General features: G+C 56.4%; 9 protein-coding genes across 9 annotated transcripts; 4 read left to right on the top strand and 5 right to left on the bottom strand.

Annotated features, from left to right (window-relative positions):
* Window positions 1–63: 63 nt before the first annotated feature.
* Window positions 64–436, bottom strand: SPRG_14323 (hypothetical protein; the record flags this gene model as incomplete). The annotated part of the gene is made up of 2 exons (XM_012353451.1): window positions 64–240; window positions 268–436. 2 exons carry the CDS (start codon window positions 434–436, stop codon window positions 98–100), a joined length of 312 nt encoding a protein of 103 aa, XP_012208841.1. The 3' UTR covers window positions 64–97.
* Window positions 437–800: 364 nt separating this feature from the next.
* SPRG_14322 (hypothetical protein) lies at window positions 801–1,503 on the bottom strand. The gene has a single exon (XM_012353450.1). It carries the CDS (start codon window positions 1,470–1,472, stop codon window positions 819–821), a length of 654 nt encoding a protein of 217 aa, XP_012208840.1. The 5' UTR covers window positions 1,473–1,503; the 3' UTR covers window positions 801–818.
* Window positions 1,504–2,929: 1,426 nt separating this feature from the next.
* On the top strand, window positions 2,930–4,464 carry SPRG_14321 (hypothetical protein; the record flags this gene model as incomplete). Its single annotated transcript, XM_012353449.1, has 2 exons — window positions 2,930–3,154; window positions 3,247–4,464. The coding sequence occupies 2 exons, from the start codon at window positions 2,930–2,932 to the stop codon at window positions 4,462–4,464; spliced, it is 1,443 nt and encodes a 480-aa protein (XP_012208839.1).
* Window positions 4,465–4,992: 528 nt separating this feature from the next.
* Window positions 4,993–5,983, bottom strand: SPRG_14320 (hypothetical protein). The gene is made up of 2 exons (XM_012353448.1): window positions 5,494–5,983; window positions 4,993–5,442 (listed from the first exon to the last, which is right to left on the bottom strand). The coding sequence occupies exons 1-2, from the start codon at window positions 5,928–5,930 to the stop codon at window positions 5,037–5,039; spliced, it is 843 nt and encodes a 280-aa protein (XP_012208838.1). The 5' UTR covers window positions 5,931–5,983; the 3' UTR covers window positions 4,993–5,036.
* Window positions 5,984–6,369: 386 nt separating this feature from the next.
* SPRG_14319 (hypothetical protein) lies at window positions 6,370–7,785 on the top strand (the record flags this gene model as incomplete). The annotated part of the gene is made up of 7 exons (XM_012353447.1): window positions 6,370–6,662; window positions 6,693–6,774; window positions 6,820–6,918; window positions 6,966–7,379; window positions 7,440–7,588; window positions 7,639–7,690; window positions 7,747–7,785. The coding sequence occupies 7 exons, from the start codon at window positions 6,370–6,372 to the stop codon at window positions 7,783–7,785; spliced, it is 1,128 nt and encodes a 375-aa protein (XP_012208837.1).
* Window positions 7,786–7,826: 41 nt separating this feature from the next.
* On the top strand, window positions 7,827–8,703 carry SPRG_14318 (hypothetical protein; the record flags this gene model as incomplete). The annotated part of the gene is made up of 3 exons (XM_012353446.1): window positions 7,827–7,976; window positions 8,030–8,071; window positions 8,122–8,703. The coding sequence occupies 3 exons, from the start codon at window positions 7,827–7,829 to the stop codon at window positions 8,701–8,703; spliced, it is 774 nt and encodes a 257-aa protein (XP_012208836.1).
* Window positions 8,704–11,405: 2,702 nt separating this feature from the next.
* On the top strand, window positions 11,406–11,923 carry SPRG_14317 (hypothetical protein; the record flags this gene model as incomplete). Its single annotated transcript, XM_012353445.1, has 3 exons — window positions 11,406–11,494; window positions 11,533–11,793; window positions 11,890–11,923. The coding sequence occupies 3 exons, from the start codon at window positions 11,406–11,408 to the stop codon at window positions 11,921–11,923; spliced, it is 384 nt and encodes a 127-aa protein (XP_012208835.1).
* Window positions 11,924–11,930: 7 nt separating this feature from the next.
* Window positions 11,931–12,719, bottom strand: SPRG_14316 (hypothetical protein; the record flags this gene model as incomplete). The annotated part of the gene is made up of 1 exon (XM_012353444.1): window positions 11,931–12,719. The coding sequence occupies one exon, from the start codon at window positions 12,717–12,719 to the stop codon at window positions 11,931–11,933; it is 789 nt and encodes a 262-aa protein (XP_012208834.1).
* A 2,432-nt stretch (window positions 12,720–15,151) lies between these two features.
* SPRG_14315 (hypothetical protein) lies at window positions 15,152–16,295 on the bottom strand (the record flags this gene model as incomplete). Its single annotated transcript, XM_012353443.1, has 2 exons — window positions 15,152–15,619; window positions 16,086–16,295. 2 exons carry the CDS (start codon window positions 16,293–16,295, stop codon window positions 15,152–15,154), a joined length of 678 nt encoding a protein of 225 aa, XP_012208833.1.
* Window positions 16,296–17,384: the final 1,089 nt, after the last annotated feature.

Here is a 17,384-nt window from a genome sequence, read left to right as displayed (position 1 = left end):
GCGATCCAGTAGCACGTACAAGTCGCTGGCGGCGAGCCGCGACGACTCGGTGTCGAAATCGTCGTCGTCGTTAAAACCATCGCTATCCCTGTTTGAGTCATTCATTCACGTATGAAAGAGGCGCGCACGTCCACAGCACGTTGCTATCGCCGTCGTCTGGATCGTCGTTGGAGACGCTGTCGAGCCGCAAGACGTTGTCGTGGGCTCGGTGCACCCGCCCGTCAAAGGCGGTGGCGCTTGCTGCAAAATAGTCGTGTCGTGTCCCACGCTCGCGCAACTCGTTCAAGATCGCGGTCACTTGACTAGCGACGGCGTCGTGCAGCCGCGTCTGTAGCTGGTGCACGTTGGGTCCTTTGGAGAGAATCATGGCATCGACGACCGCATCGAGCGGCGACGAGGTCGGCGTCACGAGCATCCACTCTGGGTCCTTGGCCATGGCGTCGTCGACGTACGTCTCGATGGCCTCGGTCATATGCTCGTGCAGCATCTCTTTGAGTTGTGCCACATGCGCGAGGTGCCAAAAGACAGACGCGTCTTGTGGCAGCGCCTGGAGCGCTCGACGCAGCCGGCCAAGGGCTTCGTCCACCTACGTAGAAGTACAGGCCATGCAGGTTGGGCCCTCATGGAGGCGCGTACGCTCTCGTCGTCGTCGAGCGCGCTCGCTGGAAGCGCCGACCGGAACAAGACCCCGAGCACCTCTCGGATGCTGCTGCTGCTGTCGTCGGCCATCGCCGCCGTATCTTTGAGCTCTTTCGAAGGATTGGGAACTTCAACAATGATAATAATAATAAAATAAACATAGCACATGGTCGATGGTATTACGGCGTTACACAGCACGGACATAGGAGGTGGACATTGAGGGCCGCGACGATGCAGTCGTCGTGGAAGACGTGGCCACACGAGAGCGTCGTGAGGCAAGCGCTCTGCTCGTAGAGGCCGTGGTCATCCAAGAAACGGCTGCAGAGCGCGCAGATGACGCCGTCGGTGACCGAGTTGGACGAGCCCCACGACGACGCCGACGACGACGAGAGCGACGAGCTAAGCCGGTCGGCGCCGTCAAGGTCGGCAAAGAGAAAGTCGTAGAACGCCTTGGGCACGGCGTCGGCGGCGCGTGGACAGGCCATGGCCTTGGGGTGCGAGATGAACATGAGGATCGTGTCAAGGACATCTTGAAAGGCCGCGATGCGGCTCGCGATGGCTCGCCCATGGGCAAAGAGGTCCAGGAAGTGCGGGCGTGGCATCTTCTGCTGCAGGTCCATGTAAAACCACGGACAAACCGAAGCGCAGGCGTGGCCGACCTGGAGCGCGCGGGCGACAGCTTGAAGTAGCTGCTTGAAGTCGCGGTGGCGCTTCCGCGTGGTCAGAAGCGCCTGCGTCTTGCAGTCGGTGATAGCTAGCTCATAGTGGGTCGTCTTGGTCGACGTGGAGACGATCGCCTTGGTCACGCGCACGGCGAGGACCGTCCGGCCCATGGGCGAGGGAGTTGAAGAGTGGTGTAACAGTTGGAAGCTTTGTGGGCAGCGTGAGTCCGCCACCACAACGACGACGGCGGCCGATTTTATGTTTATCTGCGATTATTATTATATAAATTAATACGATGAATATATTATTCTTTTCTCGAACGTATCCGGAATATTTTCGACCCGATATATATTCTATTTTATTCCAACGTCCCCGCAAGGATTATATGCATCACACGAGGATACGTTCGACAAGCTAGTAATAGTATACTGTATATTTAGGTGATGTGTTGGACAAAAACACATTTTAATTTGGTGGGTGGGCGTCGATGATTCCATCGACGATGCAATATAATAAGTTAGGGCCACGGATATAATATATATTCGTGACCACCTTTCCATATATTTAATTTCGATATTAAAATACTGTGATGATCACGTGCGGTGGTTGATTGCTGAGAGCCAAATCCGTCATCACGCGACAACTCAGATCGTGACGTGGCGGCACCTTGGCGCGTGAGGTAGAGGGACCGCCTCATCGAGCTGCGAAGAGTAAATAGGTACGTATGCACCAACGTTGGTGGACATGGGAAGGGACAGACGAGGAGGTCGCCCGGTACATGAAGAAAGGACAGTGGTCCAGGACCACCAAGACAACCAACTCGGAAGCCAATCGTTGAGTGTCCTACGACCAGTGCCCCTTCCTTCGACATGGACACTTCAAAAACACAAGCGTGGACAGGAAAACCAGACGCGCGACGTAGCGACCGCTACAATATCTTGGCAAAACGAAGAGTCAGCGAAATTTGGTCGCCCGTTGCAGCTTGTGTCGACGGCGCTCTTCAACGATGGTTTCCCTCTGTCCTATATTCATTCTCGTACGCCCGAGCGTAAGCCACCAACAACCAACAGGGGACGCAGCGGCAATCGGAGTACATTGCATTGCAGTCTTTGCAGTCTTTTCTGCGACGCCGAAAAAGAAGAAATCGTGTTGCAGCAACCACCGCGGCCATGTCGTCTGCATCATCTGCCGCACGACCAAGGCGCGCCGCGTGCCAAACGCTCCTCCGGTTGCCACGTCATGAATCTCCACCGCCGCTCGCACCCGCCCGACATTTTTTATTTATGGGTGCGCTTGCTGCCGCCCACAAATCTTTTGGAGAGGCCCTGCACATACCGGGACTCGTATAGTACACGTGACGCCCATGCGCAACGTCGATGCCATGCTTGTATCGAGGCCATAAAACCTAGCTCCACGGTCGATGAAGATGCTGACCTGGCCTACGCTTCTTCAGCACCGGTACCTCGAGCGTACCTAGGATCACAGAGTATACTTTGCACCCACAAGACCATTGTCGCCACCTGCCTTTTCGATGAACCTGGCATCCGCCGCCATTTCCCGAGATCAAGCGCGCTTGCTCTATTCCCATCACTGGCCAATGACGACAGTTCTAAATTTCTGATTTTCGATGGCGCGCTGGTTGACGCTCGAGGACGCCAAGGCGTCGTTCAACCTCTTTTGCTGCGTCTATGGCATCGGCACGTTGGGCATGCCCGGCAACTTTGCCCGCGCCGGGCCGACCTGCGGCGCGCTCGCGCTCGCCTTTATGGGTGTCGCCAACGTCTACGCCTCGGTCGTCTGCAGCAAGGTCATGCTCCGTGCGCCAGGCTCCGTGCAAACGTTTGCCGACCTCGTACGTCGTCGTCGTCGACTCTCATGCACTCATATATATATGTACGCTGGGCGCTGGGCCGCCACGGGCGACTCGCCGTCATTGCCTCGCAGCTCGGTGTCTGCCTCTTTGTACCCTGCGCCTTTCTCGTCCTCGGCGGCTCGCTCCTCGACACCGTGATCCCGGACGCGTTCTCGCCGCGGCACTGGACGATCCTCATGGCCATGACGATTCTCCCGATCTGCCTCGTGCCGACGCTCAAGGAAGGCGCGGCGGCCGCGCTCGCGGGCTGCATTGGCACGATCGTCGCCGATTTTTTAGCCCTCGGCGTCCTCGTCTACTACTTGGGCGCAGACACCGGGGCACCGATTCCGCCGCCCGACATCACCTTCGACAGTATTGCATCGACGTTTGGCAACCTCGCGCTCGCGTACGGCGCGGCGATCGTGATTCCGGACCTCCAGCGCCAGCACTCGGACCCGACCCGCATGCCCCGGGTCGTCCTCTTCACGTTGCTGTTAGTGACATTGCTCTTTGTGACGATTGCCATCACGGGCTATACCATGGTCGGGTGCCAGATCCCCGGCAACCTCCTCTTTGCCGTCTCGGGCTCTGCGCTGGGATTTCAGTCGCCCCGGGGCCCCGTCGTCCTCGCCTTCCTCGCCATGCAGCTGCACATCACGATCGGCTTTTCCGTGCTGTTGCACCCGGCCTTTTACTACGCCGAGCGGGCGCTCCTCGGGCTCCATACGGCGCGCCGCACGCGGCTCCTCCATGGCGATGACGAGACTGCGACGGACGATGCAACGAGCGACGAGGCCAGCGACGCGACCATGTCCGAGTGTGCGCAAGACGCCGCACTCGTGCACGCGCCACGCGCCAGCGACGTCGACGACGACGACACCAACGAGGTGTTACGGAAGCCACTGGAGGACGATGATGACGTCGACGTCGATCCACAGTTTGCAGCGTGCTGCGTGCTGCGGTCGGCCATTGTCGCCGGCCTCACGCTGGCGTCGGTCGTCTTGCACGATCACTTTCACGAGCTCGTCGACTTGGTCGGCGCGTCGTCCGTGTCGCTGAGCTGCATCATCTTGCCGATTCTGAGCTACTTGGCCGTCTTTGCTCCAACGATTCCGTGGTACGAGCGCGCCTACTGCTACATCGTTGTCGTTGTCTGCGGCGTGCTCAGCCTCTACGTCACCATCAAGAGCGCAAGAAGCATGCTCTTGCCGGCCGCGACCGACGTCGTGTTTCCGTTTTGCCCCGCCGAGTACCAGCACGTTGCGTATACGAACGCGACGCACTACAAGCATACGATGACGACCTAATGCGCAACGAGCGACGAGACGACTGCGCCACGGGCTGCAATGCGACACTTGATACGAATACCTATATGAACTACATTGATCGCACTTGAAACAGTAGTGATCCCTCCCAGCAGACGAGACCAATAAGATGCATCTTATTGACCCTTGATAGGGGTAGGGTGTTGCAGGCCTAGGAAGAAACGAGATGGAGGAATTGTCCTCGCGCAGACCGTTGATTGATGCAGCTGCTCGTGATGGTGACGATGTGCTTCAAGCCCGCCATGACGACGAACGTGAACCTCACGCAGGGACGTGCTTTAGGTAGCAGGTAATGCTGCATTGTAATAACATGCTCGATGGATGCGCTTGGGATTCTAGATGATATGCAAGCCGAGGTGGCAGCGCTATGTCGCGACAGGTCCTAACAATCGTGGGCTTGAGTGGTCGCTGACGCACTAGGATCTCATTCCACTCGGCCACCGTTTCCGTTGCGTCGTGTGCTGCAATGGCTTGTCTGTGTAGTCGTACGTACATGCACATAGCAATCTATGTAGTATGGGAACGACATGGTGCCCGCCTGTATTATTGTAACTCTATTCCTCGAAGTGGTACGGATCCTTCTCGCTCTTGGGCGCCATGATCGGGCCCGGCAAGGCCGCGCCGTCGTGGATGAACGTCGGGAACGGCGGCAACGCGTCGTCCGTAAACTTCTTCTTGCGGGCGTCCGTGACGCGCACGATGCCACCCGGCGCACCGGGGACCGTGCCCTTGACGTACAGGAGGTTGCGCTCGGGGTCGACCTTGAAGACCCAGAGGTTGTCGCGCGTGACGCGCTTGCCGCCCATGCGACCCGGCATCTTCTTGCCCTTCCAGACCTTACCGGGGTCCTGGCACTGGCCCGACGAACCCATGTGGCGCTCCGTCTTGGAGTTACCGTGCGACGCCGGCTGACCCGCAAAGTTGTGACGCTTCATGACACCCTGGAACCCCTTGCCCTTGCTATCGCGTCCGTCGTTCACACCAAAGAGTCGTCATCGCCAGCAAGCCTACCTCGTGCCGCACACGTCGACGTATTGGCCAGGCGCAAAGTGGAGCGCGTTGAGCGTCGTGCCCGCAGGGATGAGCGCATCGTCCGTGACACGGAACTCGGCGAGCTCGCGCTTGGCGGGGACGCCGGCCTTGGCGAGGTGGCCAAGCACGGGCTTGGTCACGTTCTTGGCCTTGCGCAGGCCAGCGCCAATTTGAAGCGACGTGAAGCCGTGCGTCTCCTTGTCCTTGACCTGTGTGACCTGGCACTCCTCCACCTGGAGGACCGTGCACGCGTGCGAGAGGCCCCAGTCGTCAAAGACCGAGATCATGCCCATCTTGGTGGCGAGGAGGCCCGTGCGCTTGGATTCGGGCGTCCACGGCTTGGCTTCAAGGGCCGTCGACATGGCGCGGGGCGCACCGAGGACGCGCGCGCTCGCAAGCGTGCGACGGAGGAACATCGTCGTCGTCTTGGTAGACCTCGGGAAGAATTCTAATGCTTGTTGCCCACCAGTAAGCGAATTGGCAAACGACGCAAGGCCATTGGCTAAAATACGCCGCAGCGCGCCATGCCATTGGCGGTCGGTCGCCTGTTTTAAACGTTTCGGCGACTGCAAAGTCCGCAATACGGAAATAGTGTACACGCGACCTAAACCGTTTACGTAGTGCGGGGATGGCGCCAGGTCGCTACAGGGAGCGCCACCTCGACTATCATCGTCCTACAAGATCGTGCGGTATACCGCACCATGCCATGATAGGCGTGGTGCGCATAGCATTGAAAACGAACGCCCGCTACCGTATCCTAAACACACTATATGACACATATGAGAATCTTATACGGGAAATACTGTGCATTGTCGACTTGGCAAAAGATCTCGCTGGCGCCGGGACAGATCGGCCATGGCGACCGACGAGCCGCGGACGCGCTTTGCATTGCACCTACCGCTACTCTACGGTGCCAAGGCCAAGTCCGTGCCTACGCCATCCGAGCAGCAGAACCGGCTTCACGGGCTCTGGATATCCGAGGCCACGCGGGTCGTGGACGCCGACGTCGCCGAGCGCGCCGAGGCCATGAGCCTTCCGCACAAGCTCGCGCGTAAGGCCAACATCTACTTGGCTGAGAACCGGCGCCTCGACATGCTATTGCGGCGCAAGCCCACGCAGGCCAAAACGTTGTCGTCGCGCTGCTGCTGGTAGTGGAAGGCTCATCGGATGGTGCGTAGGAAGAGCCTGCGGATGAAGAAGAAAAGGGCAGCGCCACGCATCGTCGACGATATGCTGGCGCTCGAGCACCGCTACCGCGAAGTGCGTCTGCGATCCTATTTCACACGGCGTCACATCTCTACCTAGTGGTGTGCCAAGGTGGTCCAAAAGGCGTGGCGGCGATACAGTCAAAAGCAGTTTTTGGCAACCTACGTTGGCTACGTGCGCGCAAGCGTCCAGATCCAAGTATGACGCACGTTCATTGATCTCCGAGTCACTTGCACTTTATTTAGCGCGTCATGCGAGGTGTCCTCACACGCAAATGGGTTCGCGTCTGGTACCTCTCCCAACTGCGCTTCGTCTCCAAGATCCAAGCCACGTACCGAAGCTTCCTTTACCAGCGCGTCTTGGCCACCAAGTTTCAGTGGCAATCCTACAACGCCACCGTGATCCAGCGCTATACGCGCGGCTACTTTGGTCGCCGGCGCGCGCGCGCAATCAAGCGCCATCTTGCGGCACTCCACGTGCAGATGCTCTGGCGCGGGGTCGCGAGCCGGAAGCGCTCAGACGCGCTCTGGCTCAGTCGCAGCGCCATAATTGTTCAAAAACACATGCGGCGGTTCCTCGTGCAGCGGAAATCCCGCGTCCTGCGCGCCGCCTACGACCTCGCCGCGGTGCACATTCAGCGCCTCTTTCGCGGCATGCGCGTACGCGATATTGATACCAACTTGATAGATTTCGGAGGATTGATGACGCACGGCGCGTAGGCCCGCGTGCGCGTCGATAAGATGTTGTTTGACCGCGAGACGATGAATCGCAAGCTGGTCATGGACGTTCTGGATGCCGAACTCGTGTGGTACAAGGAGCATGTCCAGAAGCTCCAGCGCCGCGTCGACAAGTCCAAGCTCGAAACACTGTACTCGAGTCATTCTTTGTCTCAACTCCGCTCATGAATTTGGATTGTAGCGTCATTCAAATGGAAATTGAACACCACCGCGCGCACGTTCGCATCAACGACGTACGTATCGTTTGATGCTTGTCAATGATGTAGTCGACAATATATTGTACGTGTAGATGGAGTGCATCTACATCGACATGCAAGACAGCGGCTAAAGATGTCGCCGCGGGCGATTACCGACGGCTGGCTGTACGAGATGGAGGCGAAAATCAAGGCGCAGCGGGCAAAGATCACGGCCGCCAAGCTCGACGCTGTCTTTGGCCACGGCCTGCAATTCCGTGCCAACGTCGCCAAGCTACAGACCCTGCGGCGGCAGCGCGACGACGCAATCGCGCGCCGGGACGAAGTACCCTACCCCCATCAATCCACTCCGCAAAATGCGAGCAAATGCCTGATTAGATTGAGCGCTGGCGCGTCGAAGAGTTCCTCGACTATTGGGAGGTGCATACTTTTGTTTTTCTTGTACAGAAATGGCAGGGTGTGGATTGTAGCGCGATATGCATCACATGGCGATCCTGCGCGCGCGGCAGCGGCAGCAAAAAATCGCCGACGAGCGCCGCAAATGGCACGTCAAGCCGTGCACAAAGGAAGGCAAGGTGCGACTGCACGCGACCGCGCGAGAGAGCACGGTGTTTTGCATCGGCAGTTCGAACTTGCTCGCTTTTTCCAAGGAATTTCAAGCAAACAAGAACGCTGTGACGGCGCTGACCGAGCAAGTGGCGCTTGTGTCGTCAACGGCGCAGCTGGAGCAAGCACAGACGATGTTGATGCCGCTTCTGGATACGTTTACGAAAACGTACAACGGCGTGCACCAAGCCTTGCACCAGGTCCCCCCGCCCCCGCACGCTATGGCGAGCGAGAGGTCGACCAGCGTCGATCCGCCGCCAGCGACAGATATTGTGCTGAAGACGAAGAAGAAGAAGGTCAAGACACTGGGGCAGCAGCGCCGGACACGAGATGCGCATGTTCCGTGGTCGCTCCTCGATCAGCTCGCGGCGGAGAAGACCAAGCTACAGACCGAGAAAGCTCTCGGTGCCGTATTTAAGCGTCGAAAACCGATCGGCGATGACTAAGAACTAGTATTGGATGACCCTTTCTTCAAGGCAGTTACAGCAGCAATGTAGTTTAACTTGTTAACTTGTTGGCGATCGATGCTGTCATGCTGAGACTCGTGTTTCTTAACATCGAGGCAATGTCTTGCGCCTATTCACGCAACAATCTGCTCCGTATTGGTATCCGTGGCGAGTCTTGTATGCGTGTACGCGCCCGCTGCTCATCGCCGACGTCGTCTGGCTTCACAACCAGTTTGCGCGGCGGTCGCAGTGCATTGCTGGCACGTAGTACCACTTGAGTCGTCGGCAGCACTACTTGAGCTGCGAGGACCAGCCTCGCTTCGTCGTGCGCAGGATCGACGTGGACTCGCCGTCAGCGCTGCTGACAACGTGGGTGCATCAGCTGGTCGTGCGCTCCGTCGTCGGCGTCGTGCTTGCCGTCCTGTACACCAGCTCCTTTTCTACTGCGGTTCAAGGCGCTTTCGATAGTGCTCTCGTGTTCGCAACGTGGCAGTGGACGAGCGTAAGGTTTGCTGTCGTCTGGGGACCCGATGCGAGTTGCGCTGAGCACGTCACGCCGGCTCCGCTGGTGGTGTCTTATTTTTCTTCTTTCTGACGGCACGGTCGCTGATCATGACGACTTTTGGTCACACGACAATCTTCTTTTGCAGCGAGTCGTTTCTTTTTATGAAGTGAACAGGTCTTTTGATGTATACTTATATTGTTATTCCTGCGCCTGGCAAGACCAATTGTAGTTTAGAGTACTAGGATTAAGTGGCCTTGGGTTATTAGCTCGCTCGATCAATGCGTTTGCAAGCAACGACCTTGTACTAACATTATGGAATTCATCAAAAACCTAGCCCTTGTCGCCTCAATCCGTGAGACCTACGCCGATGGTAGGGGCACAAGCGTGACCTGCCCATGGTAGGCGCTTTTACTCTGGTCTGGATACGTATTGTTGTAAAATGATACGAATGGAAAGAGCTCGGTTGTCGGTGGCAGCATCGAGTCGATGCTTGCACTGTCGACGCGCTTGCCGTTCACATCAAATGTGATCTTTTGCGTGTCTCGGTCGTACTGGGCGACGATGACGCAACCACTCAGATAGTCGGGCAACCTCTTGGTGGTACGGAAGCAGCCCTTGGCGTCACTGACTGCAGCATTCGCGTAAAGGGGCTGCGTCGCATCAAACGCGTCTTTGGACGTAAAGCCGATCGCAAAAGAGAGCACCAGGACGTCAATGCGCACTGCAAATCGGTCGCTTGGCACCAACGCGAGCACCGAGCGCTGGACCGACTTCATCGTGACGGCGACCGTCTGGCAGTAGTTGGCGTGCACTAGCTTCATGTTGGCGTCGGACGGTGCCCACATGCGATCCAGCGGCACGGGCAGCGGCAGCTGGAGGAACTCTAGCTGGCGCGAGACGTGGATGATCTCGTGTGGCGCTAGACCGGAGAGCAGCAGCGCGTCGCAGCGCAAGTGGTTCAAAATGTGCTCAAAGTACGTTGGGTCCAAGTCCAGAAAGTACGCGCCGTCGGCGTCCGGCTGCCAGTTGCCGCGCAAAAGCACCTCGAAGTAGCTGTCACGGACCTTGGTCAGTGTTGCTTCCGACGTGCAAAAGATGCGACCGCCAACGTTGAGCCGGATGAACATCTCGGTCGTTCAAATTCACAATGCTCGGTAGTGCTTCGTGTGAAGATCGCGACTCCTCGGTCGTCAACTCCTCGACTCTTCGTTTGTTTTGGCCGTTGGACCCAACCACCAGTGAATCCGAGTGGTTTTCACCAGCCCCGGACGGCGGTTTCCACTCACGAGGATGTGTTATCAACGGAAGGTTTTTCTTTACCACTTGACTTCACTATACCCGTTTCTGGAATCCCGTGCGCCGCCTTCGTGGCCTCATTTCCACACGGACGCACTTTCCTCAGCGGCTGTGGTCTTTTTTTCTCTCTCTGTCTCTGTGTTGACCCAGCCAAGTGCTGTTCGTTCCTTATGTGGCCAATTGGCGGATTCTCCGCCTTTGGGTCTGGGAGGGCCTTTGGGTCTGGGAGGGTTAACCCTCCCAGACCCAAAGGCGGAGAATTCGCTACTCCGTCCCAGACCAGTGGCACGCTTTTTGTTTGCGTGACCGCCAAAAATCGAGTTTTGCGAAATATAAGCTTACCCTGGGAAGATAGAGTGCACGCATGGAGTCAGGGGAATCCTTGCATGGAGTGTACTAGTACGTCATCATTACACTGTATTATACAGATACAGTACAGGGCGATTTACAGGGACCGGTGGGGCGTTTCCCCGAATTGAAATTTTGAAGAGCCAGATAAAGATACCCGAACGGTAGCGCGGACGGGTGGAGAAGCTCTCAAGGGTACATAAATTGCAATCAATTTAAACAGGAATAAACTCCGATAATTAATTATCCGGCTAAGTACCGGTACAATGATTGAAAACCAGTCACTTCGAGATTCGTCATGGGTCACAAAGACATGTCCCCTGGGCTGCGTCTGGCCGTCCTGCTCGCCACCAACGAGCGTCTCGTCGGTAACAAGCCTCGCCAAGGAGCGTTCTCTGAGGTCGCACGTCTGCACGGGTGTAGCCGCACCGCAGTCAGACGTCTTTGGACCAAGCACAGCGACTTTGTGACGACCTCGCGCCCGATTGACCACACCGCTCTTCTTGCACGTTTGTCGCACAAGCGCAGCGCGTGTGGACGCAAAGGCCGTGCGATGCTCGAGGTGCAACAAATCGTAGCTGCTGCCGAACCCGATGCCAAGGAGACGTACCGCTCACTCGAAGAAGCCACGGGCATATCGAGGTCGAGCTTGAGCCGCTACACGAAGGCTGGCTGGTTAGCTACCCAGTCCACCTCTCTGCAGCCAGCCTGCAACAGCGCAAGCACACCAAGAACCTCCAGGAATTGATCAAACCAGGCGAAGACTTGTTTGAAGAGCTCCCTTACGAGAAGCTTGAAGACATCTTCTACACGTGGCCTGCCGTTATGGAGCAAGTCATGCTTGAGAAGGGCGACAACAGCTACGACATTCCTCACCTACACAAAATAGCTCAACGTGCAACGCTGGGCCCGCTTCCCCAACGCTACATTTGCTCGATGAAGTACGACGTACCACTAACTTGTAGGTAGTGGGACGCATGCCAAGTCGTCGCGTTCATTTGATGGATCAACCAATTCAAAATTTACAAACTGTAGAGGATGTACTACACGCAGCTCTTGTCGACGGACTGAGTGAGACCTACGGCGACGGTAGGGGCACAAGGGTAACCTGCCCCAGGTAGGCACCGCCATCCGTGTCTGGATACGGCATGGCGTAAAACGATACGAATGGAAAGAGCTCGGCTGTCGGCGGCAGCACCAAGTCGATGCTTGCACTGTCGACACGCTCGCCGTCGACGTCAAATGTGATCTTTTGCGTGTCTCGGTCGTACTGGACGACGACGATGCTTCCATTGCGCGCTGATATCAAGCGCTCGGTATGTGTCCCATGAAAATGCTCGAAGAACGCTCCGCTCGAGTATTCGCCAGAAATGCCCACGGCATGGACGTTGGACGGCGCCGTGAGTGCAAACGCGCCTTGTGGCGTCAACCCGATCGAGATACCGCACATAACAAAGTCCATGTGCACCGCAAATCGGTCGCTTGGCACCAACGCGAGCACCGAGCGCTGGTGCGTACGCATCGTGACGGCGACCGTCTGGCAATAGTTGGTGTGCACTAGCTGCATGTTGGCGTCGGTGGGTGCCCACATGCGATCCAGCGGCACGGGCAGCGGCAGCTGGAGGAACTCTAGCTGGCGCGAGACATGTATGATCTCGTGCGGCGCGAGGTTTGCGAGCAGCGGCGCGTCGCAGCGCAAGTGGTTCAAAATGTGCTCAAAGTACGTTGGGTCCAAGTCCAGAAAGTACGCGCCGTCGACGTCCGGGTCGCGACGCAGAAGCTCCTCCAAGTAGCTGTCTTGGACCTTGGTAAGTGTTGCTTCCGACGTGCAAAAGATGCGGCCACCAACGTTGAGCCGGAGTAGCATCAGCGTTGTTGTTGTTGTTGGTGGTGGTTCTTGTTGGGAAATTCGGTTATGAACTCACCTCAAGAACCTGCTCAAGAACGGCGGTGCTGTTGATTGTGACTTCATGTTTCTGCACGCCGACACAGGGTTTGATTGGCTACCGGTACTGGATCCCAAGGGCAGAAAAAGACAGATTTTATTCCATTGCTGGATCTCAACCGCTCTCTGGAGCGAGTGCGATGTCATGAGCCGTCTTTGCGACCAAAATGCCAAATTGTCGTCTAAGATGCCCGTGGCACACTCCCGATAGTTCGCATGAGCAGCAGATTCCTCCACGTCGTTGCGAGAGCCCATGGTCCAAAAGGATTGACATGCATTCCCACGAAAACAATCACTCTAGCAAGTTTGACACGCAACGGCAATGTCGGCAAGCAGCGTATTCCTTGGATCACGGGACCTTGTCGCCACGATCGCTACGCACCAAAGTGGACTACCCGAAGCGTTTGCTGATATGACGCGCATCGCCATCGAGCTTGCTGGCTACGGGGATCTATCAGCACTAATACCTCGTCGACGTCCACACGCGGCTGTCGACAGGGGCGTACAGCGGTACCAAGACCCTAAGAATATCCTCTCGACGTACGTGATATTCGTATCGTTAAAACAAGTCGATCCGGCGCTTTGCATGCACCTCTGAATTATTGTTGGCAAGATCGACGTCATCACGATGTGGCTCCACCACAAGCCAGCGCTGGTCTCGTCTGCAACCCTCGAGCTCGCTTCGGCCGCGTCTCAGAACGCCATTATGTGCTCACTGTTTGAGCGTTTTCCTCATAAAGTGACGCTCAAGATGATGGCCCCGTGGCCACGTCGAGCGACCTGGCTGCCGCGAATATGTCATGGCGCTGGCACTGGCTCGTCGAGATCTACAAAATGCCGCCGCACCCACATCGGGGGTGTACGTGGCTGACAAGGCCTAAGTGACCCACTCGTCGCACTTATGCGCGTCGATGCTTCTTGCAAGGTCCCCAACGACGGCCAAATTCGCAAAGCGCCGCTTTTTCTAGGCGGCAAAGCACTTGGTCAAGGCAAGATCGACTACCGGTACGTCAATGGTCTCGCCACTACGTTAGCTGTCCGGCAAGGCGATCCCGTGATTGCAAAGTTTCTTGGCGGCCATGATGTGTGGCCAGCCACCATGAACGAGTCACGACGTCCAGAACCAAACGTGCTGTCTCGGAGCGATTCTTGATGCCATGATCACGTGCCACGTCGACGCCGTCACGTATTATCTGGCGTGCCGCAGCTGGCACGACCAACCGAGGCACTATCACAAAGTCCACTTCACCGATGTATGAATTCACGGCCAAGGTCGGCACGTTGCTCGCATCACCTTGTCTCTGGGCGTTCCACCTCACCCAGCAAACTTTGACGGCGAATATTTCTCGCTGTACGTCTTCAACGCCGACCTAACGTAGCATTTTAGTCTCTCCAAAGTGCCCTCTATCGATGCACCAAGTTTGAGCGACATCGTTTCAACCTTGCTTTGGCCATCGGGCGCCCCAGCGAGCGTGCGCGCGCTATCGAGCTCATCTATGATTGGTTGGATCTTTCACTATTTTCGGCCAATCAAAATCTCCTAAATCCATTACACGTTGCCCAGGATTTCTCTCGCTGTACGCCTCCCATGCCAGCCTAACTCCGCGTTTTGTAATCTCTGAAGTGTCCTTTAGCAATGCACAAAGTTTGAGCGAAACTTTGTCCGCGTCGATTTGGTCATCCCTCGACCTCGGTGGCGGCGAGCACAGTTCAAAGTCATCCCGGATTGGTTGATTTAACTCGAAATTAGCCAATCAAATAATCTCCTTTCTCGCGCGCAAGACCAAGCGGTGGCCACCAGTCGCGACAGCGGTTTGTTGGCACAGGCACGTCGCAATGCTACGCTGCTTGGTTAAATCAATGGCATTTGATGTCACGATTAGCGTCCACGACAAGGCCGTGCGCTGCAAGAACGTGCTGTACTTGGCATCCCTTGCATGACAAGTCACCACCAAAGAACACTCTGCACAATGCGTCACCGGTATTGCCATATATATATGCATGCACTCACGATATCCCTACCGGTACAAGATGCGAAGTCCCAACCTCCTATACGAGTACTCGTGTAGTACGGCGCACGCCGCATTGACTGGAGCCCAAGGGAACAGAAACACTTCAGACGATAAACTGAATCGATTCATGATGCCCCGCGAGATGACGTGATATATTGATAAAAATAAATGCGAAGTTCCAACGAGTGCTGAGGTCCTCAGGGGTTTTATACGTCGACGAGGCACTTCCTATAACTCCTGTATGCTATTTGTACAAGTGAATGAATCCTGACAGCCGCGAGCGATGCGGTAGAATTTTGATTCAATTTGAAGAAAAGAATGACCTTATCCTTGGACATACGACTACGCTGACGGCACCGGGACGAGCGAAACTTGCCCGAGGTACGCATCGGCCAACGCCTTGCTTGCGTCAGGATATGGCGTTGTGTAGAACGACACAAAGGGAAACATGTCGACATTCGGTGGCGTCTCGACATCGATCGCGGCGGTCTCCGCGGCCTCCCCGTCGACTTCGAAAGAAATTGTTTTGACTTGGTGGTCGTACCGAACGACGACGACGCTTTTGGGTCTCATATAGTACAGATTCGTCATCATCTTGGTGGCGGGGTGGTGTTTGATCCGGCTGGCGTAATTGCTGCAAGTAATGACTGCAGCATTCGCGTAAAGGGGCTGCGTCGCATCAAACGAGTCTTTGGACGTAAAGCCAAGTGCAAAAGAGTGTGCCACGACGTCAATGCGCACTGCAAATCGGTCGCTTGGCACCAACGCGAGCACCGAGCGCTGGACCGACTTCATCGTGACGGCGACCGTCTGGCAGTAGTTGGTGTGCACTAGCTTCGTGTTGTGATGGCGCCCGCGGTGCAAACACAAACATCAGCGAGGGGAGAGCCGTCTCCCGTGAAGCAGGCAGTTGTATTGGGCTTACACCACTGAGGCAAAGATGAAGTGAGCTACCAGAGCTACAGTATCCCCATGTCTTCCGGATGACTCTTCTAGGAAGGGTCACTACCGGTATGGAAGGATAGAAGGATACTAATCCAACGACTAGTATGCAATACAAAAGCCCTTACAACATACATCTTCACACGGCTTCTCCAGCTGATCGCAGCTTGCATTGGTCGGACATGGCTTAGCCTTTGATCCACACACAACACACCCCCAAGCCATGGCCACCGGGCAGGCTGGGTACAAATGCATATGTAAAGAAACATCAATACACGCATTCACCTGTCGTAAGCGGCGTTGATCGGGCCCATCGGCAAGTGACTCAACATACCGCTGGACGACAGTTGGGCACTTCCCAGTGCACGTGCAGCTCGTAGACATTGGCGGCTTTGTTGTAGCGATGCGACGCGATCGCAGCCACCTTGAGCATGACACCTTGCTCCGACTCATGGTCGATAATGTCTTCCTTGTGCATATCGCGGAGGCTGAGCCGCAGCGCATCCACGATGTTCGGCACAGCTGCAGTGACAATGTGGCACATGCCGAGCGATCCGCATCCGGCTTGTCCTGACACTCGCTGATCGCAGCGAGAGTCGGCCACACCAAGCGATCATCGTCAATCGGACGAGGCGCTTGCAGATGAGCCCCGACGGCGCTTGTTCGGCCGATTGTCGTCGAAACCAAAGACGTCGCCGGGCCGCGGTGTACCCACCGACTCATCCCTCTTTTCTTTCCACTTGATCAAGTAAACGTTGCACAACGCAGCAACGCCGCGATGTCCGGCACTGCCGCAGCGACCAATGATGAGGATCCGATCCATGAGGTCTTCAACGGCAGATGGCATCCAGATGAGAATCTGGACACGCCAGACGTCACCCACCAATGTGGCACTTGCCGGGCGATCCGCGCTCGCCTTGTCCTGACACTCGCTGATCGCAGCGAGAGTCGGCCACACCAAGCGATCATCGTCAATCGGACGAGGCGCTTGTAGATGAGCCCCGACGACGCTTGTTCGGCCGGTTGTCGTCTACCTTGAACTCGCCGCGATCGCGCAGCAGTAGACCGCACCGAAACCATTGACGTCGCCAGGCCGCGGTGTCCCCACCGACTCATCACGCTTCTTTTCCACTTGATCAAGTACTCCTGGCTGACGATCTCAATGGGTGGGAAGTCGATCGTCGAGACCACAAAACCCGTCCTTGTTTGGCATCGCCACCCATTGATCGTTCGGCCAGAGTAACCTTGGTCATTTTGCCTGAACGCCGGTTCGAGACTAAAGTATACTTTGTGATGGCGCCCGCGGTGCAAACACAAACATCAGCGAGGGGAGAGCCGTCTCCCGTGAAGCAGGCAGTTGTATTGGGCTTGCACCACTGAGGCAAAGATGAAGTGAGCTACTAGAGCTACAGGAGCTATCCCCATGACTACCGGATGACTATTCTAGGAAGGGTCACTACCGGCATGGAAGGATAGAAGGATACTAATCCTACGACTAGTATGCAATACAAAAGCCCTTACAACATACATCTTCACACGGCTTCTCCAGCTGATCGCAGCTTGCATTGGTCGGACATGGCTTAGCCTTTGATCCACACACAACACACCCCCCAAGCGACGGTGCCCACATCCG

This window comes from Saprolegnia parasitica (genome assembly GCF_000151545.1).
Source record: "Saprolegnia parasitica CBS 223.65 unplaced genomic scaffold supercont2.124, whole genome shotgun sequence".
NCBI classification, from domain to species: Eukaryota; Oomycota; class Saprolegniomycetes; order Saprolegniales; family Saprolegniaceae; genus Saprolegnia; species Saprolegnia parasitica.
This window is presented reverse-complemented; position numbering and strand designations above follow the sequence as displayed.

What these genes read in the sequence shown, in the direction of transcription:
- SPRG_14320 (XM_012353448.1), bottom strand. Translation starts at nt 5,930, where the DNA reads ATGTTCCTCCGTCGCACGCTTGCGAGCGCGCGCGTCCTCGGTGCGCCC. An exon ending in GTCGACGTGTGCGGCACGAG is followed by an intron (nt 5,443 to 5,493) that starts GTAGGCTTGCTG and finishes CGGACGCGATAG; the next exon opens with CAAGGGCAAGGGGTTCCAGG.
- SPRG_14322 (XM_012353450.1), bottom strand. Translation starts at nt 1,472, where the DNA reads ATGGGCCGGACGGTCCTCGCCGTGCGCGTGACCAAGGCGATCGTCTCC.